General features: G+C 41.0%; 1 protein-coding gene across 1 annotated transcript in view; it reads right to left on the bottom strand.

Moving 5' to 3' along the window:
- Positions 1–492: 492 nt before the first annotated feature.
- Positions 493–27,095, bottom strand: part of BORA (BORA aurora kinase A activator) — a 59,283-nt gene continuing 32,680 nt past the window's right edge. The window contains exons 7-13 of the mRNA XM_089680360.1: positions 25,297–25,353; positions 24,578–24,807; positions 18,826–18,979; positions 11,714–12,264; positions 8,282–8,413; positions 5,639–5,801; positions 493–3,320 (exon numbers count right to left, since the gene is read on the bottom strand). Of these exons, the coding sequence (XP_089536486.1) occupies positions 3,274–3,320; positions 5,639–5,801; positions 8,282–8,413; positions 11,714–12,264; positions 18,826–18,979; positions 24,578–24,807; positions 25,297–25,353 (1,334 nt within the window). The 3' untranslated portion in view covers positions 493–3,273. The remainder of the gene's footprint in view (positions 3,321–5,638; positions 5,802–8,281; positions 8,414–11,713; positions 12,265–18,825; positions 18,980–24,577; positions 24,808–25,296; positions 25,354–27,095) is intronic.

Here is a 27,095-nt window from a genome sequence, read left to right as displayed (position 1 = left end):
AACATTTGAAGAAATCTGTTCAAATGATTGAATTTGCATGTAGAAGTTGAACTAAACCCCACACTCCTAGGAATCTGTATTGGTCATTGAGGCCGTCCATAAAATTAAAGAACTGGAGTTAAGAGGGGACACATTTTCTGTACTTCTTAAAATATCGATTTTTTTTTCTCTTGGTAAAATGTTGCTAGAGAAATAAGCCACCTGAAAAATGTCTTCATCTGGGTCTTAATCTCTGAGGTGGACCATAAGGCCTAACATTGCTTCCCATTTTATTTTTGTTTGTCTCCCATTATGAAGTAATAAACCGGTAAAGCTCCCAAATGATCAGGAAGAGAATCAGGATTATTGCATGGCAAATATTTGAATTAAGCTCAGCATTACTTTATCTCTCAAAAGTTGATTTTCTCAGTATAATAAAGGATACAGATATACAGGAATGCGTGAGCAGCATTACAAGAAGCAAAATGTACAACTGAAAAAGTAAATGCAGAGTCAAAATAAAAACAACATTTATTATAGATATTGTGACATGCTTTTTACAATGATCCCTAAAACAAAATCATAGTAAAAGCCAACTTGAATCCCATTATTAGTTACTTTTGTATATAAATATATAAAACTCCTCCTATAAAATAAGCAGCAAACCTCTGGAACCCAATGTTATAAACTGATGAGCTTTGTACATATCAATGAATGCACAAAAGTTTAGAAGATCTTGCACATTTTATACTTGCCCATCAATTCAACATAATCTTGTTGAAATTAAATTATCTTAGACCAAATTAGCGAATTTTAAAGAAAAAGTTGAGGCTGTAAACAAAAAAAGTGAACAAAAAAACCCTTATCAACGTTAGTTATTTCAAGTTTGATTGATATCACAAACTGAGGGTAGAAGGTCCACTGAAGAACATTATCACAGTCACAGACACAACACAACACCACATCATATAAAAATACAAAAAACTATTCACAAACGAGAAGCAGATGTCAAACTCCCTGTCAGATACCATCAATCTGCAACTGAGCAATATCATTAATGGAGTCTTTTCCACTTTCTCTGTAAGCCCTGGTTCACACTGTGTGGGCAGGTTGCAAATATCACACCCGTCATTGCACCCGCAGCCAAATCGCGCTGCTCTTATGAGATGCGTGGGGTTGCCATTCATTCTGAATGGCACTCCCATGCATCTCACCCTGCAGAGTGTTTGCGGGAACCAAAAAACCCAATGCAATTTCCTTGAATCCACATTTTTAAAAGTGCATGCACTTTTTTTTTTATTTGCAGAAAACATAGGCATGGCAACCCATTCAAATAAATGGGCTGCTCTGTCTGCCCAAGTGCGGGCCATACAGCCTGCACAAGTGTGAACCAGGGCTGAATAGTATCAGAGTAGTGAAACGGATGGGTCACCCTTCCAAACATCAGATGTAAAGCTTAAGCTACACTTAAACATTTACATACAACTGTGCAATCTCCTCTAGATGTACTAAACTATGTAGTGTCTAAAATCTAAAGTAGATTGTATGGTCAGTCTAAAACCATTGTGGCTAAAGAGCAGGTTGCTGTTTGAGCACCACTGAATGGGAGATCTAGATAGTTAATGCAATGCAGGGACCCCTGTAGTCCTGTACTTTGGGGTCTGAAGCAATGTATGCATCACTACACAGTGGCTCTTTATAATAGATTTTAGAAGTTTAGTAAAAGGTAAAGCATAGCGAAAACTCTCAGAAATTTAGGCTGTTCTCTACATCCTGCAACACCTATAAAATTAGGTAGCCTTCTCATTAACGTTTCTGCCATAAACATTTACAGTTGGTCATTTTATGCAAAAGGGAAAGCCATAATTAAAGCATTTATGGGCTGCCAGATTGCACTCATAACCCCACTCATAGAAGTTTTAATCATTGTCCAGAGCAACAGTAAATGAATAGTAATACTTCTGAGAGAACACGAATGATCAACCATGAGGGCTACATAGTTCTGTCTTGGATAGGTTGTGGAAGAGCGAGAATATACAATCAGGCATATATTGCTGCGTTTGGGTTTTTCTATTGGGGAAAATAAAGTCACCAGAACAAAAGAAGGGAAATCTCCCAGTGGAGACACAGACAGCAATAAAAAGCTGAGAGGTTCAGATTTTCTCACTATCCAAAACAAATAAAAGGTTTCAATTGGAACTTCACCTTAATGTGAATCTGAACGACTAGAAATAGAGGATGCTTTTTACCTGGCTGGCACACAGATTCATTGGCTTTAGTACTCGACTTAGTTCTGCAGATCAGTATTTTGTGTCCCCAACCTGGGAAAAGCATGCAGCCAGTCAAGTCAGAACTCATGATCTGCATCATGATTTTCCTATGTTAACTAAAATTTCCAGAAGTAGGTTAAAAGATGTCAGCCTCCATCATTCTCCAAGTACAGGCACCTCTTGAGTGCTGGACATACGGAGTACTTTTCCTGAAAGGCACTGGTTAAAATAAAAAAATAAAAAATTATCAATACAATGGTAATCTGGGGGTGCTGAAAATGTGCAAGTCATCATACATTGAAATTCTTGTCATAATTCTAACCATGTCAAAACAATTTTAATACAAAATTCCACATTGACAAATTGGGAGAATATAAACTTAGAACAAGGCTGCTGCCTACAGAAAGCTGGCCCTTTTAAGGCTAATTTCAACAGAACATCAGAATCCAATAATGTACATAAATTAATGGTGCCTTTGTTGATGCTTAACCTTCAAATGCATTTCACTGCAGTGACTAAAGGCTGCGCCATTAACTACATAAAGAAATAATGGACTTCTATTGTTTACAGTCACCTTTTTACTAGCCTGTAAACATCAATCATTCAGAGATGTGCTTACTTAGCACTGGTAGACAGGTTATTGCTCATCAGCTGTCCTTGGAGCTCTAGAACATTGAAGATAATAACTTCTGCTTAGCAGCACTACAGAGAGTGGTAATCTGATCTATACATATCTACCCATAACTTATATTCAGCTAGCATGTATACTTTTTTCAATTGTAATTTTGATGTATATGTACACAGGGAGCCAGCTTTCACACGTTGTCCAAAATGCATATAAAGTTTTGTATTGTCCAACTTAATGGAGAAAAGTCTTTGGTTTAGAACCGTTGTTTGCAATAAATACACATTGGGATCAGTGGAACAGACCACCTTTTCACATTCACAGGTAAACATCAAGTTTTATCAGTATTCACAGAACTCAGAAGATTGTTTTTCTATTGGAAAGTCATTGCAGAAAACTTCACACAGGCCTTCCATCCATGTCATGTTGGGAGTTCTGGAGCCATGCTAAAAAACAAGAAAGAAAAAGAAAATTAAACCAAAAACCTAAGCCAAATCCAAAAGGCAGATAAGACACCAAATCTGCATCTTATCTCGGTAGTGCTGTGAGAACAGTTTATCTATTTGACCCCCAGGCCAACTCTGACATTTCTCACATACATGTAAAAATCAGCATTGCTTGCTAGAAAAAGTATTTCGAACCCCCAAATATATATATTTTTAAGCAGAGACCCTAGAGAATAAAATGGTGGGTGCTGCATTTTTTTTGTCATGCAATATTTGTGCAGAAGTTTTTCAAATGCAAATTTTGGAATATTTAATGAATTTTAGTGAACACAAAAAACAATATAAATACCCCATTTTTTTGGTAAAATATAAGATTATGTTATACCCCGTAACTAGATATCAAACATGTCTCGCTTTAAAATGGAGCATGCCTCTGGAACAGTTACACAGGGGGGTCTGGCTCTAGAATTATTGCTCTTACTCTGACAAATTGTGGTGATACCTCACGTGTGGTGCAATCACAGTTTACATATGCATGTGGAACCTACATGCATGGTCGCCTTTGCACGCGAGCATGAGAGGTTGACGATCATTTAATTTTTTTTTTTGTATTTATATACACTTTCCCTTTAATGTATACACACAGCTCAAAAAAATATAGGAACACTTTGAAAAACACATCAGATGTCAATGGGCAAAAAGATCATGCTGGATATCTATACCAATATGGACTGGGTAATGTGTTAGGAACGTAAGGATGCCCCATCCTTTAATAGAAATGAAAAAATGATCAAACCTACAGAGGACTGAATTCAAAGACACCCCAAAAATCAAAGTGAAAAAATGGTGCAGCAGGCTACTCAAAATGGTAGTTTGTATGGCCCCCCCACTTGGTTGTATGGATGCCTGGCAATGTCGGGGCATGCTCCTAATGAGACAATGGATGGTGTATTGGGGTATTTCCTCCCAGATCTGGACCAGGGCATTACTGATCTCCAGTCTGAGGTGCAACCAGGCAGCATCGGATGGACCGAAACATGATATCCCAGAGGTGTTCTATTGGATATAGGTCAGGCAAGCGTGGAGGCCATTCAATGGTATCAATTCCTTCATCCTCCAGGAACTGCCTACATACTCTTGCCACATGAGGCTGGGCATTGTCATGCACCTTGAGGAACCCAGGAGCGTAGGGTCTGACAATGGGTCCAAGGATTTCATCCCTATACCTATTGGCAGTCAGGGTGCCATTGTCTAGCCTGTAGAGGTCTGTTCGTCTCTCAATGGATATGCCTCCCCAGACCATCACTGACCCACCACCAAATCAGTCATGCTGAACGATGGTACAGGCAGCATAACATTCTCCAAGGCTACTCCAGACCCTTTCATGTCTGTCACATGTGCTCATGGTAAACCTGCTCTCATCTGTGAAAAGCACAGGGTGCCAGTGGTGGACCTGCCAATTCTGGTGTTCAATGGCAAATGCCAATCAAGCTCTATGGTGCTGGGCAGTGAGCACAGGGCCCACTGGAGGACGTTAGCACTCAACGCTACCCTTATGCAGTCTATTTCTTACTGTTTGGTCAGAGACATTTCACACAAAGGAGCAGATACTGGTCCTGCTGATGGGTTAAGGACCTTCTATGGCTCTGTCCGGCTCTCCTAGAGTAACTGCCTGTCCCCTGGAATCTCCTCCATGCTCTTGAGACTGTGTTGGGAGACACAGCAAACCTTCTGGCGATGGCACGTATTGATGTGCCATCCTGGAGGAGTTGGACTGCAACCTCTGTAGGGTCCAGGTATAGCCTCATGCTACCAGCAGGGACACTGACACTAGCCAAATGCAAAACTAGTGAAAAAGAAAAAATGAGTAGGTAAAAAAATATCAGTGGCCTCCACCTGTAAAACTATTTGTTTTGGGGGTAATCTCATTGTTTCCCATCTCAAGCCCCTGTTAATCAGTTTCAGCTGCTTTGGTGTTAATGAAATTAACAACCCCCTCTGCTACTTAACTGACCAGATCAACATCCCAGGAGTTTAATTGACTTTGATGCTATACTGATTAAAATATTTTCCTTTAAATTTATTCTGAGCAGTGTATCTATATATCCATCTCACACATACATACACACACAGCAGCACTGAGGTGGTTAAAACAGGGGCAGAGATTAAATCTGCATGAAACTGTGCATACTGCAAATGGGAAGTTGGAGGGGCAGAACTGTGAGATGCAGTAGTAGAATGCAGTATTATCATGGAAACCTTTACAATTTCCACTGGGCTTTCTAGTTTTTATAAAATATACTGGATGTCACACATACCATTTTTATTTAATCTGGTAAACTGACGATCGCTGCTGAGTTTCCATGTTCCAGAGTGAAGAGCCGGATGTATTTTATTACATGCTTTATGAGGGTGATACTCTGAGGCTGGAGACTCGGCTTCTAACAGTTTATACCCTTGAACTTCCAAAGCTGAAAAATCCTTGGTTAGACCAAAAAAAAAAAAAAAAAAAAAAGGAATGAAATTATTTATTTTACAAAGTCCTTCATAATATTTTTCCACTATGCATGCATGTTATAGAAAGGATACAAGTCATGTATGACTACAAAAAGAATTTAGAATAAAGATTATGCAGAAAATATTTTACTCCAGTACACAGCAATTGCAGGACAAGCACATGCACTCAGCATGCAGTCTTCATAAAACCTAATAAATATTTAACATTACTTTCACTGGTAGACAGACATGTAAAATGTACATTTAAGTGCAAACTGACACCCTAGTTACATGTGCGTCCTTCAGGCCTCTACTTTGATGTCACAAAACTATACTACACCAGGGCTGTACTTCTAGTGTAGAAGTAGGGCCCCATTGAAATCTATGAGGAATTACTGTGCAGACATGGTCTATGGTGGAGCTTTCAAATCTATGAAGTAAGCACCACAGATGCCTATTGGTGTTAGGGTGCAGTAAAACATTTGGAGGTAGGGGCATGCTTATATTGTTGATACTGTATATAAAATATAATTATAATATAAAATTTGTGCAGTACAAGGAACAGACTCATCAGCATTTTATGCACTTTGAAGTTGGAGACAATAGTTTCCAGTTTGTCAAAATGCCATTTGGCCTATCCTTCACAAAAGGTAATTGCACCTCTTCTGACCCTCCTCAGAACACAGGGCATACAGGTCACAAGTTATTTACACAACCTCCTCCTGAAGGACTCCACTCCCTTCAAGCGGTCTGAAAATGTCCACATGACAATGCAGATGCTCCAAGCTTTTGACTTCCAAAAATCTGCTCTCCAAACATTCTCTTTGCCTGCAATAACCAAGCTCAATTTAAGACAGACCAAGCAAAAAAGTATTTCTTCCAGAGAACAAACTGCTCCCACAGAACTCATGCATAGGTCTTGAGATAAAAAAAACTCCTCTTTGTGAGACTCTCCTTGAGCATTACGGCCTTTTGGTGGCCTCCTTCAAGACTGTCCAACTCATCCAATTTCATTGCAGACATTAACACAATTCTCTGTGGCCATTGAAAAAGCACACTACTTCTATTGATCTACCCATGCTCCTGTCAAGCCAGGTCAGAAATTCCTTAGCATGGTGGATTTCCAATCTGATCTTGACAATGGTGAAGTCTTTTCTGCCATATCACTGGAAGTGATAACAGATGGCAGCCTCTCATGCTGGGAAGGAGTGTTCCAATCCCTTACGGCACAAAGAACATGGTCACCAGAGGAAGCCAATCCCCCCCCTCATCAACATCTGGGAGCTCAGAGTGAGAAGGAAGGCTCTTCACTACTGGACCCCTTTTCAACAGGGACACCCAGTCAGGGTGCAATCAGAAAAAAGCCATGGCTATGGCATATATCAATCACCAAGCGGATACCAGAATTAATGCAACCTTGAAGGACACAAGCCAGATCATCTCAAGGATAGAGAAACACGGTCAAGCGATCTCTGCTGTCCGCATCCCAGGAGTAGACAACTAGGCAGATTACCTCAATCATCACTGTCTGGACCAACAGGAATGGGTCCTTCACCCCCACATCTTCATCCTGATGTCAGAGATGAAGGACTCCAGATGTGGACAGCTTGGTGTTCAGATGCAACACTAAGTTATCTTGGTTTGTAAACGTTTTTTCTTAGTTTTTGTTTTAAAATTTTGTAAATAAGTGATTTTTCTCCTTCACTGATGTGCGCTAATGACGCTGCAGTAATGGGCACTGATAGGCTGCACTTATGGGCACTGATAGGCATCACTGATGGGCACTGAAAGGCAGCACTCATATGGCACTGATAGGCGGCACTGACTGGCCCTGATAGACAGCACTGACTGGCACTGTTAGGTAGCACTGATAGGTGGCACTGATAGGGGACATTGAAAGGCAGCTCAGATGGGCACTGATATGTGGCATTGATGTACACTGGTAGGCACTGGTGAGTACTGACAGCTGACACTGATGGACACTGACAGGTGGCGCTGCTGGGGCTACACTGATCATCAGGGCACACTGATCATCAGTGCCCTGATGATCAGTGTACATGTCCCCTCTGAGGAATGCCGATCACCGGCTCTCCTCTCGAGCTGTCATCGTGGCAGCTTGAGTGGAGAGAGATGCAGATAACCGGCATTTCCCTATTTACATGCGATCAGCTGTGATTAGACACAGCTGATCATATGACCGAGCTGACATCTCCAGCTCTTTCCGTTGATCCGCTGTGTCCGAGGGACACAGCACACCACCGATCGCCGTGCTGTGCGCTCCCGGAGCCGTGCATGCACGGTTAGAGTGGAAGGACGTCATATGACATCCTCCCATAACGCGAAAACCACCTTGCTCCTGTCATTGTCTTACATGACGGGCGGGAGGTGGTTAAATTACAAACTACTCTGGTACTCTTACAAAGGCTCAACTAGGAAGGATGAAGAGCTTGGCTATTATTGCATACCTTTGTTTTCACATGTTGAGATGCATTCTGAATTTCAGAAAATTGCACATCACTCTCTTTGTATGCTCCTTCTCCACTCATTCCATCCATTAAACTGGATCCACACGTTTGTGTAGTATAACCACTGTCCACCTTTGTAAATCACACAAGACAAAAAATTAATCATATACTGTGTTTATAGGTATAGGCACACACCTTGAGCAGAGAAACAAATGTATAAAATGCATGGGTAACTCAGTTCAGTACAAGAGCAATATAAAATAGAGCCAAGAATATTGTGCAATTTGTTTTTTTTTCCAGTCACATCAGTAAGGCCAGTTTCACACTGCTGTACTGTGGTGTGGCAACAGCTCAGGTATATCTGCAGTCTCCACGTTTTTGGTATGTTTTCTGAAAGTGCACCAGATCCAGCAAGCAGGACTTTTGGTGCGCATTCAGAAAACACACAAAGAGTCTATGGAAAACCATGGATACACCCGCGCTGTGTCCAAACTGCAGTGCAGCAGTGTGATAGCAGCCAAAGGTTTTTGTCACGCCAGTTTTTTCAAGGTCTGAGAAGACCACTGTGGTCTGCATTATTTTGCCCTCCCACATCCAGTACTTAAAAAAATCTATTCAAGAGGGTATCCCTGAAAGACTTGAGAAAAAGGAAAGTCCTGTAATGTGTTGCCAGTTAGCATTACAAAGCAGTCTCACCTGGAAGGACTGCAGCTGCTAGACAGGGCACATGTTACTTTGTCCACAGCCTGACCGCTGCAAAGAAATCTCAGGGTGCAGTGCTTACATCACACTGTGGAAATTCTGTGTCCACAGACGGAACCGTAAATTATCTATTAACCACTTGCCTACCAGGCACTTATACCCCCTTATTTACCAGGCCAATTTTTAGCTTTCAGCGCTGCCGCACTTTGATTGACAATTGCACGGTCATGCAACATTGTACCCATATGAAATTTTGATCATTTTTTTCTCACAAATAGAGCTTTCTTTTGGTGGTATTTAATTGCCACTGGGCGCTTTACTTTTTGCGCTATAAATAAAAAAAAGTGCAAAAAATTTGAAAAAAAAAAAAAAAGTTTCTTTGTTTCTATTATAAAAGAACAGGCATTTTTTCTCCTTCACTGATGTGCGTTGATGAGGCAGCACTGATGGGCACTGATAGGCAGCACTAAAGGGCACTGATAGGCAGTACTAATGAGGTGTCACGGATAGGCGGCACTAATATGCAGCACTGATAGGCGACTACTGATAGACGGCACTGACTGGCATCACTGCTGGGCACTGACTGGCGGCACTGACTGGCACAACCCCTGGGCACTGACTGGCAGCACTGCTGGGCTACACTGGTGGGTGGCACTGGTGGGTGGCACTGCTGGGCACATGTAGGTGGCACTTCTGGGCACAGGTAGGTGGCACTGCAGAGTGGCACAGGTGGGTGCACTGCTGGGCACAGGTGGGCGGAGCTAGTGGGCGCACTGCTGGGCACAGGTGGGCGGAACTTGCGGGTGGCACTGCTGGGCACCGATCATCAGGGCACTGATGAGCGGTGCCGATCCCCGCTCTGACAATTGCCGGTTCTCGGCAGTACTTTCCTCACGATCTGACAGCGTGAGGAAAGTGCAGCCGAGAACCGGCACTTGCATTTCCCTCTGATCAGCGTGTCATTGGACACCGCTGATCAGGTGGTAAAAGGCCGCTGTGATTGGCCTTTTACCACATCACGTGATCAGCTGTGTCCGTAGGACACAGCGATCACGGAGATCGCCGGGTGCGCGCAGGAGAGCGCGTTCTGGGGGGACGTCATATGACGTCCACTCAGAACTGGCCGGCCGCAGTGAAGCCGTCATTCGGCTATCTGCGGTCGGCAGGTAGTTAAAGTCATGTTTTAACACACCTGCACCCTCCATACTTTTTCTGTCTACTGAAGAGCAAGTTAACCACTTGCAGCCCAGAAAAGACAGACAGGACAGCAGGTTTGACAGACAAGAAAAGCATTTTGAATTCCCTATACAATTATATATTTCCTGAAAGCATAGGCAGAATAATATATAAAAAAACAAACAAAAAAAAAAAAACAGTGGTAGTTGCAATTTTCATTTGCAGCGTTAAAAGTTTGTCCTTGCCCTTTAACTGCTATGTTTGTTTTAAAGTTGAAAGTTTTTGCCACAACCAAGCACACTCTGGGACTGGCATTAGATGCTCTGACAATTCATTAGATTTACTGGCAGGGCTACCAGGTGGAAATAAATTACAAAAAAAGCAAACTAATGCAGCTACCATACCTAAAGAACTGGTAAGCTGCAATATGATATTTTTGTTTTGGAGGTTAAGACCACTATTGATTAGCAAGTTCAACATATAAAAATGTTGTTTAGGTTTGGATACACAAATACTATAACATCTGAGCACCTATCAATAGCACTGATAGGAAGAGGGATACCCAGATTTCTCTAGGCAAATTCTTAGGTAAAATTGGGCTCTAGTCAGAAGTCATGCACACCCTGATCATAAACATCCTCTCTCATGCCTCTCTGTTCCAAGTGACACGTGACGGTGCAAATCAGAGTTCAAAATGAGATTTAATAAAATTCTCAGGGTTTTAAAAATGTATACAGGTTTTGCTAGGTGGCTGATTTTAGTCGTGCTTACTGTTTTGCAGCGTTATTAGCCCTACAGTGTATCATTTATTTCAGGTACTTATCTGTCAATTTACACAGGGCTTTACACATATATATTGTACATTCACATTGGTCCCTAACCCTTAAGGGGCATACAACCTAAGATCCCTAACTTACATTCATACATACACATACTAGGGCCAATTTAGACAGGAGCCAATTAACCTACCATCATGTCTTTGGAGTGTGGGAGGAACCCGGAGTACCCAGAGGAAACCCATGCAGGCACAGGGAGAACATGCAAGCTCCAGGCAGGTGGTGCCGTGGTTGGGAATTGAACCAATGACCCTAGTACTGCCAGGTGGAAGTGCTAACCATTTAGCCACTGTGATGATTCCAAAGGACTGCCTACTGCCCAGAACACTGAAGCGGAAGTAAGGCGAGCAAAACACAGTCTCTTTATCTCCCTCTAGATGAGTATTTAGCCATTGCAGTGTGAAGGGGGGGAGGCCCACTGCAAAGAGGGTTTTTTCCCCCTTCCAGCTCACAGCTAAGCTTTAAGTAATCATTTCGCCCCATAAACATGCAACCATTGATGTTCATCAAGCCTGTACAGAAGTACGTTCCTATGTCTTCATAGATCTACCAATAAAATTCTTAGTAATTAAAAAAAAAATTATGTTAAAAACACAGCTATGCAACAACCCAGAAGGCTGAGAAACATGACCTGCAAGTTGACCCCAAGAACTGAACTTGAAAGACTACAGTAGATATGTTTATTTTCTCTGGTTCCTCATAGGATGAGGATTCTTACCTGAATGCTGCTGTCACCAGGAAGGACACTGCTCTCCGCTAAAGGCGACATACACATGTGAGAAGTCTCAACGCTAAATGTATTTCCAGTCATAAAACTAGTCACTGGAGTGTTGCCTGTCACTGTAGCAGCTTTAACCCAAATCTGATCATCCTCCAGTTCTACAGGATCCACCATTTCTACAGTATCATTTTCTTTCATGTCATTTTCGGTTTCCTTACATATTCTTGATTGTACAGTAGTGGTCAGTGGGTCCATATTGTGTGCCTCAGGAAAAGATGTATCTAGGTTATGTAACTGTATAACAATACTGCCATCAGGTGATGAGACATGTGCAGGAGGGGAGTTTTCTCTCTCTTCCTCCAGATGTTCTATTGAGAATGGTACAGCAGTCCGGAACTGTGCACTGTCCCTGCAAACATGGGGACTGCTGTCAAACACACTCTTGATTGGAGAACATCCTTCAATTAAAGGGCTTCTGGCACATGAATTGACCATGGAATTTGAAGAAGAAACGGTGTCTGGGGAAAGGAATGATAACTTCTTCTGTTCTGCAATAAAAATGCAAAGATATAATAGCATGTCCTTCCAATTTACACAAGGAACAAAGCACACATGTTTAAAAATGGACAGCTGAGGAGAGAAATAAACGCAGTTGGCACTGCCAACTTTTTATATAAAGAAAATGCAAACCCAACATTTCATATTCCTAAAATGTGCCTGTTGTCTCGTGTACTTGTATGAAAAAGTATCCTGTTCTCTTTGTATTGCTTCCTTTGTATGAAATCCCTAGTGTTCATGCCAGTCCCTCTCCTTTCCTATTAAAAACTTACTACACCAGCCATGAGAGCTCAGTGTGGTCAGTTCCCTAACTCTGCTGAGAGCTGTGTGCTCTCCTCCAAAGAGTTAAAAAATAAACCAAAAAAACAAAGTAGGAGGTGGCGTATATAATGTTTTGTATATCTTTACACCATGTTTTGCTTTTCATTTCCATTTTAAACTGTATGGGTTGTTTCACAAAAGGGAGGGTTTAAATTAACTTTAAATCTGCACATGTAGGGATGTCAGCCCGTATCCTGGATTAAAAACCTAGTAACTATAAAGGACATAAAAAGACTGAAAAGCTGCAAACTCCTGGCCTGCCATGTTTTCTCTATGTCAGTGACTCATCAAGTAAAGCTATCCAAAGCTTTGTGACCAGCCTACGGTTTGCCATGTGCCACTGTACTACTTTAACTGGCAATTGCACAGTCATACAACACTTCACCCACAAGAAAGCATTTATTTTTTCCACACAGAGCTTTCATTTTGTACAAAAAAAAATATATGAATAAAGTGTATTATTGGTTTGTGTGAAAGTTATAGCATCTACAAACTATGGTGTGTGTATATATATATACTGTATATACACATACACATATACACACACACACAGTTGCAAGAAAAAGTATGTGACCCCCTTGGGATTACGTGGAGTTTTGCATGAATTGGGCATAAAATGTGCTCTGAACGTCATCTAAGTCACAATAGAAGAACACAGTCTGCTGAACATAATACTACACAAACAATAGATGTTGCCATGGTTTAATTGCACATAACATGTAAACATTCACAGTGCAGGGAGGAAAATTGGAGCCAGGAGTGAGCCAACCTTGACTCCAATCAGTGTGATGACATTGGATGTGTTGCTGACAGCTGTCCTGCCCTTAATAAACACACACCTGTTTTGGGTTTACTGGTTTCAAGAAGCACTGTCTGATGTGAACCATGCCTTGCAGAAAAGAGCTCTCAGAAGACCTACGATCAAGAATTGTTGACTTGCATGAAGCTGGAAAGGGTTACAAAAGTATCTCCAAAAGCCTTGATGTTCATGTGTCCACAGTAAGACAGACTGTCTACAAATGGAGAAAGTTTAGCACTGTTGCTACTCTCCCTAGGCATGGTCGTCCTGTAAAAATGACTGCAAGAGCACAGCGCAGAATGCTGCATATAGTAAAGAAGAATCCCAGAGTGTCAGCTAAAGACCTACAGAAATCTCTGGCACATGCTAACATTTTTGTTGACACATCTACAATAAGGAAAACATTAAACAAGAATGGAGTACATGGGAGGACACCACGGAGGAAGCCATTGCTGTCCAAAAAGAATATTGCAGCACGTTTGAAGCTTGCAAAAGAGCACCTGGATGTTCCACAGCATTACTGGCAAAATATACTGTGGACAGATGAAACCAAGATTGAGTTGTTTGGGAAGAACACACAACACTATGTATGGAGAAAAAAAAAAAAAAGGCACAGCACACCAACATCAAAACCTCATCCCCACTGTAAAACATGGCAGAGGGAGCATCATGGTTAGGGGGCTGCTTTGCTGCCTCAGGGCCTGGACGGATTGTTGTCATTGATGGGAAAATGAATTCCGGAGTTTATCAAGACATTTTGCAGGAAAACGTACGACCATCTGTCCGCCAACTGAAGCTCCACAGAGGATGGGTGATGCAACAGTACAATGACCCGAAGCATACAAGTAATTCAACAAAACAATGGCTGCAACAGCACAGAATACGCCTTCTGGAGTGGCCCAGTCAGAGTCCTGACCTCAACCCCATTGAAATGCTGTGGCATGACCTTAAGAGAGCGATTCACACCAGACATCCCAAGAATATTGCTACACTGAAACAGTTTTGTGAAGAGGAGTGGTCCAAAATTACTCCAGATTGTTGTGCAGGTCTGATCTGCAACTACAGGAAACATTTGGTTGAGGTTATTGCTGCCAAAGGAGGGTCAACCAGTTATTAAGTCCAAAGGTTCACATACTTTTTCCTCCCTGCACTGTGAATGTTTACATGTTATGTGCAATTAAACCATGGCAACATCTAATGTTTGTGTAGTATTATGTTCAGCAGACTGTGTTCTATTGTTGTGACTTAGATGACGTTCAGAGCACATTTTATGCCCAATTCATGCAAAACTCCATGTAATCCCAAGGGGTTCACATACTTTTTCTTGCAACTGTATATAAATAACTGTACGGATATAGCCTCAAATTACGGTACCCCTTTTTGGAAAGTAGACAGTCTGAGGTATTTAGTAAGAGGCTTTGCAAGTTTTTTTTTATGTTGTAATTTTTTTGTAAGATGATTAAATACATTTATATAAACATTTTTTGTTTACATACTGTCACCAGTGCAGTACAGCGTCATTGCATGACTGGTGTGGCAGCAAGCAGGAATGGATGACCATACATTTAATTAAAAAAAAAAAAAAAAATTAGAAATATTTAAAACTGGTTAAGGAGGCACTCACGGGTCTTGCACAAGAAGAAGATCTATATCTTCTACTCACACACACAGAAAAAGAAAATGAAATGATGTGGCGCTATTAAGAACTATACCATAGATATACAAAATTTTTTTTAAATAATACATACACACACACACACACACACACACACACACACACGTGCATGTAAATATCCACAATGTGACAAATATAATTAATACATAAATCAAGTGATATTAAGGTGCATGTGATAAATGCCAAATAAACATGAGTGAACAAATTAACATGCATAACCTAATAAATAAAAATATTGCCTAAACACAGTGTATGTGCAAAAACAGCACTGAACCAAACAACACTCCTATCAATCTGGACTGATTGTCCAATATTCACGTGATCGTGAGTAGTCCAATAATCCTATTGGGACTGTTATAGGTGCTATAAATCACACAGGATAGTGTACCCCACATACAGTGTCATATAACACACACACATATATCCCATATATAAATGAACCAGGCAACTCAACTAATATGTGAAAACACACAACACATACCGTGCAAATATACAATATGATAAGAAATACAAATGTCAAATCAATATATCTACATGCATAAAGTGCAATGAAAATATCTCAAGCCGTGCAGAAAAAAAAAAAAAAAAAAAAAAAAATATTTTATATATATATATATATATATATATATATATATATATATATATATATATATATATATATATATATATATAAAAAACACACCCTAATATAAACACAAAAAATGTCCAAAACAGAAAGGTCCTGACCTCGACCCAATAGAACACCTTTGGGATGAGTTAGAGCGGAGACTGCGAGCCGGGGTCTCTCGTCCAACATCAGTGCCTGACCTCACAAATGCGCTTCTGGAAGAATGGTCAAACATTTCTATAGACACCCTCCTAAACCTTGTGGACAGCCTTCCCAGAAGAGTTGTAGCTGTTATAGCTGCAAAGGGTGGGCCAACTCAATATTGAACCCTATTGGGCAAGATTGGGATGCCATTAAAGTTCATGTGCATGTAAAAGCATGTGTCCCAATACTTTTGGCAATATAGTGTATAATATTATATACACTGCTCAAAAAAAATTAAAGGAACACTTTGAAAACACATCGGCTCTCAATGGGGAAAAATATCATGCAGGATATCTATACTGATATGGACTGGGTAATGTGTTAGCAATGGAAGGATGTCCCATCGTTTGATGGAAATGAAAATCAACCTACAGAGCACCTGTAAAACCATTCCTGTTTTGGGGGTCGTCTCATTGTTTCCCATCCAGTGCACCTGTTAATTTCATTAACACCAAAGCAGCTGAAACTGCTAAACTCCTGGGATATTGATCTGGTCAGTTAAGTAGCAGAGGGGGTTGTTAAACTGACTTGATGCTATACTCTGATTAACTAATTCCTGAACGCCCTATAGTAGATATACTGCTACAAGGCAGCATGGGTGCGCAAAAGCACGTGCATGTGAAAATATATATATATATTTGCATTTCCGGAGAGGGGGCGCGTGCCCTACAGGTGCCGCCAATCACAGAGTCCCAGCCGGTGATTGCCGTGCATCTCCGGCGGGGAGGAGAACTGTATTCAAACAATACAGTTCTCCTGTCAGCTTGTGCAGTCCAAAGCAGTGTGATTACAGTGAAACACAAACACAAGTAAAACAGCACACTGTTAACCCTTTGATCACCCCTCATGTTTAATCCTTTTCTGCCCAGTGCCATTAGTACAGTGTCAGTGCTTTTTTTTTTTTAGCACTGATCACTGTATTGGTGTCACTGGGGAAGTCAGTGACACGAAGTCAGTCCCCTCCATTGTTATAATGCCTGCTGCAATCCTGATCACTGCCATTACTAGAAAAAAATATATATTTATATATTCCAGTATCTATACCTCCATTTGTAAAAGCTAAAGCTTTCACGTAAACCATTTAATTTACACATATTGGGATTTTTTTTTTAGCAAAGACCTGTAGCAGAATATACTTCGGCCTAAATTTATGAAGAAATTAGAATTTTTTTAATTTTTGACTGTACAAGTTTAATAGCAAAAAGTCAAAAATATTGTTTTCTCAAAATTGTTTTTTTTTTTTTTAAATAGTGCAAAAAATAAGATGCTCAGGCAACTAAATACCACGAAAAGAAAGCTCAATTTGTGGGAAAAACAAAAGGAGGAAATTTCATTTGGGTACGGAACTGCATGACTGCGTAATTGTCAGTAAAATTAACATAGCGTCGAAATACAAAAAATGGCCTGGTTAGGAAGGGGGGGGGGGGGCAAGTGGTTAAAGTGTTCCTTTAATTTTCTTTTTTTTTTAAATGCGTATGCACGCACAGAATTTTGTTTTTCATCACGGTAGCTCATTGTCACCATAATGACATTGTACTACTCTGGGGGGGGGGGGTGTAATCAGGGATTTTTTATTTTCCCCATTGTTATTGCTTATACAGTGAAGATTAACTGCTAAGCATTAGCCGTCATAAATGGGTTTCCAATTAACTAAGCTAAAATTGTATGGTGCAGGTAGCCAGGTACCATGTGATTGTTGTGGGTCAATCACAGATCACAACAGTAAGCAAGCTGTTCATGAAGAGGACCCCATTCATGACAGGTTTACATTGTTATCATGTGATCGTTATGACCAATCATAGCACAGACATGTACTGTGGTGGGGCGGAAAGTGGTTAAAGTGATTGTAAAGCGTCACTTTTTATTTATTTAACATGTTATACTTGCCTACTCTGTGCAAGTTTGGTACAGAGGAGCCCTGATCCTCCTTTTTTTGTGTCCCCCATCAATGCTCCTGGCTCTGCTTGCTATGGGGGGCTTCTGCATGCTCACACCCGAGCCAGCTCTGTGTCCTTTGACACCCCCCCTTCTCTCTGTAACATCGCCCCCAGCCCCATCTAATACTTACCTAAGCCCACTCTCGATCCAGCGATGTGCACTGGAGTCTCGTCTTTCCTGGGACTCCCTCTCCTCATTGGCTGAGACAATGGCTCTGCTGCTGTCAATCACAGAAAGTGAGCAAATGAGAAGAGAGGGGGTGGGGCTGAGCCACGGCTCCGTGAGTGAATGGACACAGCAAGCAGTGGCTGGGGAATGCGCATGCTCAGGTGCCCCCATAGCAAATTGCTTGATGTGGGGGGCACCCGACAGGAGGGAAGGGCCAAGAGCGCCGGTGAAAGACCCAAGAAGAGGAGGATCTGTGCAAAACCACTGCACACAGCATATAAGTATAGACATGTTTGATTTTTTTTTTTTAATTGAAGCCTTTAGAATCACTTTAATGTTTGGTTCACATTGGAGGAAAGGGAGATGTATGGACAGGTAGTACATTTAATCATTTCAGCATAGATTTTAAAAATCTGATTAAATCACACCACATTTGTAGTCTCTTCTTTTGTGGTGGATGCCCCGATTGGTCTGAGCAATTTGAGAAAAACAAAACAACATATTTTTTGATTTACAGTACTTGGTGGTGTACCGAAACAAACAAAGACCAGGTGGTGATCATATTCTTCATAAAAAAAATTAAACTACACACACCCTTCGTGCACCCCCCTCCCCCTCATTTTTTTAAACAACTGTGTGAAGGATAGAATATATAAACCTACATTATATCCTTATGGCAGAGATACAAACTACTGAGAATCCTTGGGGGGGAAAACAAAAAAAAAAAAAACAAAAACAGCTGGCGATTACACTGATGCCTTCCTAAAACGGGAGTTATCAGTTTTAAGTGGACTTTATATTAAGCAGTATTTACAATTCCAAACCTCTCACATACTTACCAGCTATTGGTGTCTTTCCATTATCTGTCGATATTGGAGAGAATGTTGGCGACAAGTCTCTTGGGGGCGACTTTTCAAAAAATGTGGGGCTTGCTATGCTCCCAAGACTGAAAGCTCTTCGTCCACCTTGAATTGGACTTGAAGAAAACTGTCCCTTTAAATTAAATTAGTTTAAATTAGTTATATAGAACTGTTTCAGCGTTAAGCCGAAGTCAATGGAGAAAGTTAAAACAAACAACTTACATACAAGTAAACAGTTTGCCAAAATGGTTTGTAACTTTATCAGGCAGGTCATCCCTTTGCACGCATTAAAAAAAAACAAAAAGAAAAAAAAAAAAAAAAAAAAAAACACAAACATTCACACAAAAACCCAACAATACATTCACATATTTGACAGATTGAAAAAGCACAAGAGCTCTGAATGACTCAGTGAGTACTGCCCCTACTTCTCAGAGTCTAAATCCTACTGTACTTGTGATTACAGCAAGCAGATAACAGAACAGATTCAGGTTCTCACAATAGTATATATATATATATATATATATATATATATATATATATATATATATATATATATATATATATATAAAATAAAAAACAATGATTTTTAACAAATATGCATATGGTTTGCATCCTGTCCACAACTGCAGGTTATAATAAACACACACACACACTTGTGTATGCTCAAGAGCTGTGAAGATTATACTGCATCATGGATTGCTGGTAGATTCCCCCTCCTTTACACCATTTGCGGTGGATGGGGAATCCTCAGCCCCGCACAATTGAATTCTGGCAGCGGGACTTCTCCACACTGAAATATACGGACATACTGACAGTCCTGTTTGGAAGAAGGAGTGGATCACTAGATCCACTCCTAACAGGAACAGCCATACATGGATCAAAATTGGGCCAGTACCTACTGAACTGATCCAATTTCTATCCATGTATGGCCAGCTTAAAAGTATAACCCAAAGGCTAAAACTTTTTTTTCTCCCCAGTTTTGGACAGAGTGGAGATGAATTATAACACCTGTCAGTTTTTTTAGCGGTCTGTGCCCTCATTAAAGGAGATTCACTCTCTCTGTTTGTCCTGTTTAACATTATCATTGAAAGGAAAAGTTAAAAAAAAAAAAAAAAAAAAAGGAAGAAGAAGAGGGGAAATCCTCCATTGGAACACTAGTTCTGGTGACCTGGAAGTCCCCAAGAAAATCATTTTTCTGGTGACCTGGAAGTCCCCAAGGAAATCATTTAAAGTAGTTGTAAAGGCTCAAGGTTCTTTTACTGAAGGTAAAAAAACAAAAAAAAAAAAAACAAAACCCTTCTGTGCAGCAGCTCCAAACCCCCCCCCCCCCCCACCAATACTTACATGAGCCCCATCGCAATCTAGCAATGTGCATAGGAGCCTTTCGCTTCTTATTGGCTAAGACTGACAGCAGTAGGAGCCAATGGCTTTCACTACTATCGCCTGTGCCGTTTTTATTTTTTGCGCTATATATAAAAAAAAAAGAAACAGCAAAAAGTCAAAAATATTTTTTTTCCTCAAAATTGTCTATTAAACATGTCCAGTAAAAAAATAAAAAAATAAAAATCTAATTTAGTTATAAAATTTAGGCCAAAATGTTAGTTTCCAGTTATATTCTGTGTATCCAAGAAAGAATCCAGGCCTTATTTAAAGCAATCCACTGAGCTAGCCAGAACCAACTCTTGAGGGAGTCTATTCCACATTTTCACAGCTTTCACTGTGAAGAAACCTTTCCGTCTTTGGAAATTACATTTCTTTTCCTCCAGATGTAAAGAGTGCTCAGTTGTCCTCTGTGATGACCTCAGAGTGAATAGCTCTACCCTGAGTTCACTATATGAACTGATGTATTTATACATGTTGACCATATTCCCCCTAATCTCTTCTGAAGAGAGAATAAATTCAGTTCCTATAATCTTTCCTCATAGCTGATCTCCTCCATGCCTCTTTTCAGTTTGGTTGCCCTTCTCTGTACTGTCTCCAGTTCCCCAATGTTCTTTTTGTGAATTGGTGCCCAAAACTGAACTGCATATTCCATATGAGGTTTTACCCCCCTTCCTGACCAGGCCATTTTTTGTGTTATGGCGCTGCGTTATTTTACCAGACAATTGCGTGGTCATGCAACCCAAATGAAATTTACGTTCTTTTTCCCCCCACGAATTGAGCTTTCTTTTGGTGGTATTTGATTGCCTGTGTGGTTTAAATTTTTTTTGCGATTTAAAAAAAAAAAAAAAAAAAACACAAGATATTTTTGACTTTTTGCTATTAAAACATGTCCAGTAAAAACATTTTAAAAAATCAAATTTCATGATAAATTTAATAATAAATGTATTCTGGTATGTCTTTGCTACAAAAAAAAAAAAAAATCTAAAATACATGTACCGTATAAGACGACTAAAAGTTTTACCCCTTGAAAATCTTCTCAAAAGTCGGGGGTCGTCTTATACGCCGGCATACTGACACTTTTTAGGGGGGCGGCGCGGTGGTGCCACCGCCGCCCCCCCCCCTTTCCAACGGAAGGGACACTAAGTACAGGGGTGGGCAGGGGCTGCTGTCTCTTACCTGGATCCGGTCCCACGACGATCCAGTCCAGGAAGCGTGGCTGCTCCTTCAGTTCGGCCACTGGATGTTCGCGCGGCTGCTCGGCTCCGCCTCCTCACCGGTGATTGGCCGCCAGAACTGTAGCTCAGGAAAGGCACACAGGCGGTTAATCACCGGCGAGGGGGCGGAGCCGAGCGGCCCCACGAAAGTCGAGTGCAGGAGCAGCAGGTAAGTGTGCAGTGTAGAGGTGCTGCTGCAACCACACATGCTGGCTGCAGCAGCACCATACTAGAACAGGGTCAGCAAGTGTAATTGGTGTCAGTGGGAGGAATAGTGCCCCATCATTGGTGTCACTGATACCAATGATGGGGTACTATTCCTCCCACTGACACCAACGATGGGGCACTATTCCTCCCCCCCCACTGACACCAACGATGGGGCACTATTCCCCCCCCCCCACACTGACACCAACGATGGGGCACTATTCCCCCCCCCCCCCACACTGACACCAACGATGGGGCACTATTCCCCCCCCCCCTACTGACACCAATGATGGGGCACTATTCCTCCCACTGACACCGATGATGGGGTACTATTCCTCCCACTGGTGTGCATTGGAAGAGGGGTAGTCTTATACGGCAAGTATAGCCCAAACACTACATTTTAGCAGGAAAAGTAGGGGGTCGTCTTATACGCCCAGTCGTCTTATACGCCGGAAAATACGGTAAGTTAATTGGTTTATGTTAAATTTATAGCATTTAAAAATGTTATGTACACTGGGATTTTTTATTTTTTTTTAAATTCTTACTAGAAATGGCGGCAATCAACGACTTAAATTGGGACTGCGGCGGGCATTCTGACACTGGGGGGGAACGGACTTCCCTAGTGACACCAATACAGTGATCAGTGCTAAAAAAAAAGCACGGACACTGTACTATGGCACTGGGCAGGAAGGGGTAAACATGAGGGGCGATCAAAGGGTTTACTGTGTGCGGTTTTACATAGTGCTGTGTCCGTGTGCTTCACTGTAAGCACACTGCTTAGCATGGCTTGTGCACAGCCATGCAAAGAAGTGTGCACGAGCTGACAGGGGAGAACTGTTTTGTTTACAAACAGTTCTCCTCCCCGGAGATACTCGGCAATCACTGAGCGCTGGCAAGTAATCTCGGACCGGACCTTTTTACTATTAACCAGTTGCCGCCTGGCCTATAATCAAATGACAGCTGGGCGAACACTTCATCCCTCCGGGAGGGCTTCATATGATGTCCTTCCCGGATTGCGCATTGCCGTACCCGCAGGGCCGCGCTGTGGCAAGATCTAATACCGGCCGTGTACCTCGAACACGGCCGATGACAGATCTGTGTACCGGCCCCATTGCCAGTACCATGTGACCAATCACAGCAGGTTACATGACAGTTATATACAATGGTTGGCATGAAAGAAAGCCATCCATTGTATACAAGTTTGTCTAGCTGTGAATGGTCACAGCGATCACATGCACAGGCTGGGCCAATCGCAGCCCATCTATGTCATGTGATCAGCCGTGGCTAATCACAACAAAAAACCTGAATGAATCGATTTCATTCAGTTAAATGCTTGCCTATAGCAAAATAAATTCTTTGCTATAAGCAAATTGTGCAAAAAAAAAAAAACAAAAAAAAAAAAAAAAAAAACACTGTTCAATTCCACAAAGTAGTACAATGTTACTATGATAACATTATACTACTTTGGTCATAGTGAAATATAAAAAAAAAAAAATCTTAAAAAAAGAAAACAAAACGTAATAAAAAACGAAAAAGAAATTAGCAATTTTTTTTTTCGTACTGTCAGCAGTGTCCCTGATCACCACCACACCAGTTATATGACGACGCTGAACTGCACTAGAGACAGTATAAATTTTTTTTAATTTCTTCATTTTCCGAAAAATTACAACTTCAAAAAACTCACAATGCTTCTTATGAAATACGTCGGACTGTCTACTTTGCAAAAAAAAAAAGGGGTAATTTGGGGGATATCTGTACTGTTCTGACATTTTTGGGCCTCAAGAACTTACATTGGCTGTCAGTACTTCAGGATTGATCAATTTTCAGATATATTCCATAGTTTGTGAACTCTATAACTTTCCTACAGACTTAATAATAAATACTAATTTTGGTTATTTTCACCAAAGAAATGTAGCAGAATACATCTTGGCCTAAATGTATGAAAAACAATTTATTTGCAAACTTTTATAACAGAAACAAAAGAAAAACCTTTTTTTTTAAAAAAAAAATGTTGGTTTTTTTTTATTATTTTATCAAAAAATAAAAAACACCAGTGCTGATTAAATACCACCAAAAGAAAGCTCTAGATGTGTGAACAAAATGATACATTTTTAGTTTGGCTACAGTGTTGTATGACCGCGCAATTGTCATTCAAAGCGTGAACGCTGAAAATTGGCCTGGGCAGAAAGGAAGTAAAAGTGCCCGGTATTGAAGTGGTTAATATATTTTGAAGAATTTTTGGGGGTTTGTCCTGCTATCTTTTACAATCTGTTAGTTTTCAATTTTTGCAACCTTTATTTCCTTTTTGCATATTCTGTTACATTATCTTGTAATGTTTAAACGATGATAGCATTCCTTGATTTTTAGATTTAATAAAAGCTCTTGGGATAGGAATTGAGAGGAAATCTCCGCAATGGGACACAGATGGCAAAAAAAAAAAAAAAAAAAAAAAAAGGTAGAAATCATTCAGCATTCTGCTTCATTATGGATAGTCATGAACCAAAAACCAAAAAAAAAAAAAAAAAATTTAAAATGCTTAATTGCAGTTTTTTTTTTGCCATTTTTCTTTTTTTTAAACTCACTCTGAGCACCTTTGAACTTGCTAGAAAATTTGACTAACCCGTCATAGTCCTCTCCTCTTCTAGGAGTGTCCTATTACTCTTTGTGCTGGCCAAGGCCCCCCACTACTACCATTGCCTCTTATGTAGCTGCTAGAGGAGGCATTAAAGGGAAATACTAAAATTAATAGACTGACAGCTCCAAGTCTGCTGACATCACATCCAAGATAGCAGTTTCCAGAATTGTCAAGGATTTTAGATAAGACATGACTACAATACAATAACTGCACATATAATCTTATGGGAGGATTGTTTCAAGTTAATGATCTGGTAACAGTCTCTAACACAGAAATGGTGTGAACAGAGCATTACCGAACTGGGAGTTTGCATAGGGCTTCTGCATCGGACAGGAGATAGATCTATTGAACACAGAACTCCCAGAGAGGCTGGGGGAGCATCATATGTGGCTGATGGCGGAGAGGAGGGTGAAGGACACTCTGATCCACTGACTTGTCCATCCAAAAATAGCTTTCTTCGAAGTGATGAGGTGCTTAAGCTTTCCTGAGATTGATCTGCATGCTCTTCTGTTTTAAAGTACACACCTTTGAAAAAGGAAAAATGTTGTTTAAAATTTATCTTGCAAAAAGAAAAAAAGGTAAGTTTTCATAAAGAGGGGAAATGATTAGAACCCTTGTTGAGTTTTTACTGCTTTTCAGGGCTCTGAGAGATCCTTCCTGTCCCAAGGGTTTTAGCGGAGAGGAAATAAAAAAAAAAGCCACACACCACACAAATCCCTCAGAACCCTAACACAGTCAGTGTGACAGTTAGTGAAAACCCAATGGAGCCCTGGATATCCAAAACCCCCAATTGGGGCTTTAAACCTTTCCCACTGTTACAACCATGCACTGGTCTTTGTGTATAATAAAGCTTATTTTTAAAATTTGTACCAGAACATAATGCAGGAAAAGGAAAAAAAAAAAGGGAAGGGGGGGGGGGGGGTATGTGAGAAATATCCATCTTACAGTCTCTATACAGATGCAGAGGAATGATCTGACTTTGAACGAGAAAACATACAAACTATCAGTACTCACCTAGTATTCGCTCCAGATTGAAGTCAATTGGTAATGACAACTGCGTTTGACAAGCAACTGAAGGAAAAAAACAAAAAACAAAAACCACAGTAAATCAAGGATTCTCAACATCTGCAATTCTAAATGACAATGTACAACATGCGCATTTACACATCTGACTAGCAATCAAAAAAACATGTAGCTCTGGATTACCTGCCAATCTTTATTATCTAAATGAGGTGCTAGAATGTGCTGCATACAGGATTGAACACTGGACGAACAGACACAAAATGCTTCAAGTTTTGTAGAAAAGCAGTATTAAAAGAGCATGATCATAAATGGAGAGGTGCAACCTGTGCACCTCAATGGACTCCAAGCAAAGCATTTTACAGAAATCCGCGAAAGTAGAAATTCAAAACGGCACCCAGAAACCTAAGTAAATAAGGTAGCTCCTAGCGCTCAGCCAGATTGGCTTACTCAAGGAATGAGTGCAGTGACAGGGCAAGCTCTGAGGCAATGCCTAGGACTATGGACCTGGAAAGTACTCTGAGGCCAGTTCTTATCCGTATGGAATCCAGAAAGCACTTTATGTGGAGCCAGGGGCCTAAAGATCACTTCCAGGCTAGCTTCGCAAAGTCAAGTAGGGTTCAAAATTAGGGTCTTCAAAAGCCAGATGGAGGGGAACCGCACAGAATAGCTGAAATCAAAAAGAGACCATCACTAGCAGTGATGTAGACGCACCGATTGAAATGAAAAAAGAAGGGGGGAAAAAAGGCTCTAGCAAAATTAGGTTACAATTTTACACAGCAGAGCTGAAGTAAAGAGGTTTGTTCTCACACACTGGCAAAAATCTGAGGCATGCCTTCCTGACTCCATGCTGGATTTGTGATCCACTAGGCCAGACAAGTCTGGTTTTGTGGGTCAGGCATATATGACCATCTTGAAATTTAGGATATTTATGTTACCTCTGAAATGCCATTCTTGAAATACATCACAAGTCTTCAAAATTAATGACTACTTGGGTTATGCTGTCACTCAGGGCTGTTGGGGCCCCCGTACAGCCTACCCAACCAGCCGATCCTTACAAGAACCCCTCATGCAGTACACAAACAGGAAATCAGACTGTCGAAACAAAGCTCTAGGGTAACAGTTAAATCATCCAGCATCTCCCACCACAGACAAACTTCTCGGTTAAGGGCCCGTTCTCTTGACGTCTGCCTGCCAATTTTCCACAGCAGGAATGTGAACAGCGGAAGGAGCCAGAATATGTGGACAAGAATTGGGTCTGCTTCTTTCTAAGCAGTGCGACATACTGTCTCTCCTTGACTGATGAATGCCACACGTGTAGCATTGTCTGACTGCACCCCAACGAGGAGACTCTGAAGTTTGCTTCTCTGACGGACACGTTCCCTTAATCAAAAGCGTGTCCTGAACACTGTCGAGGTTTGACAGGTTGGCACCCATTGTCAAAGCCTTCCAATTCATTGGAAGTAAGGATTTTCCAGCATCTGGATATCCACCATTCCAGATCCAAGGACTCCCAACATCCGTCCCATACTGACAGGATATTGAGCTGAAGATCTCTGAAGTGAGATTTGGCATAGCAGACGGCATCAGAGGCGCTACCATCTTCCTCAGCACATTCACGCAGACCCAAATCGACTCGAGATTGAAGAGATGGGCATTTCTCCTGCAGAAGGAATGTCTTCACCTGTGCCATATCAAAGACCAAGCCTAAATACTTTAGGCATAGTGTCTGAACCAATAATGGCTTCTGAAGGTTCGAGTAACCAAACCTTTCCAAGATTTGTACCATCCAC

This window comes from Staurois parvus, unplaced genomic scaffold (assembly GCF_062004578.1).
Source record: "Staurois parvus isolate SC_StPar_1 unplaced genomic scaffold, SC_StPar_1.0 ptg000243l, whole genome shotgun sequence".
NCBI classification, from domain to species: domain Eukaryota; kingdom Metazoa; phylum Chordata; class Amphibia; order Anura; family Ranidae; genus Staurois; species Staurois parvus.
The sequence above is the reverse complement of the archived record's forward strand: the minus strand, read 5'-3'. Positions and strand labels throughout refer to the sequence as shown.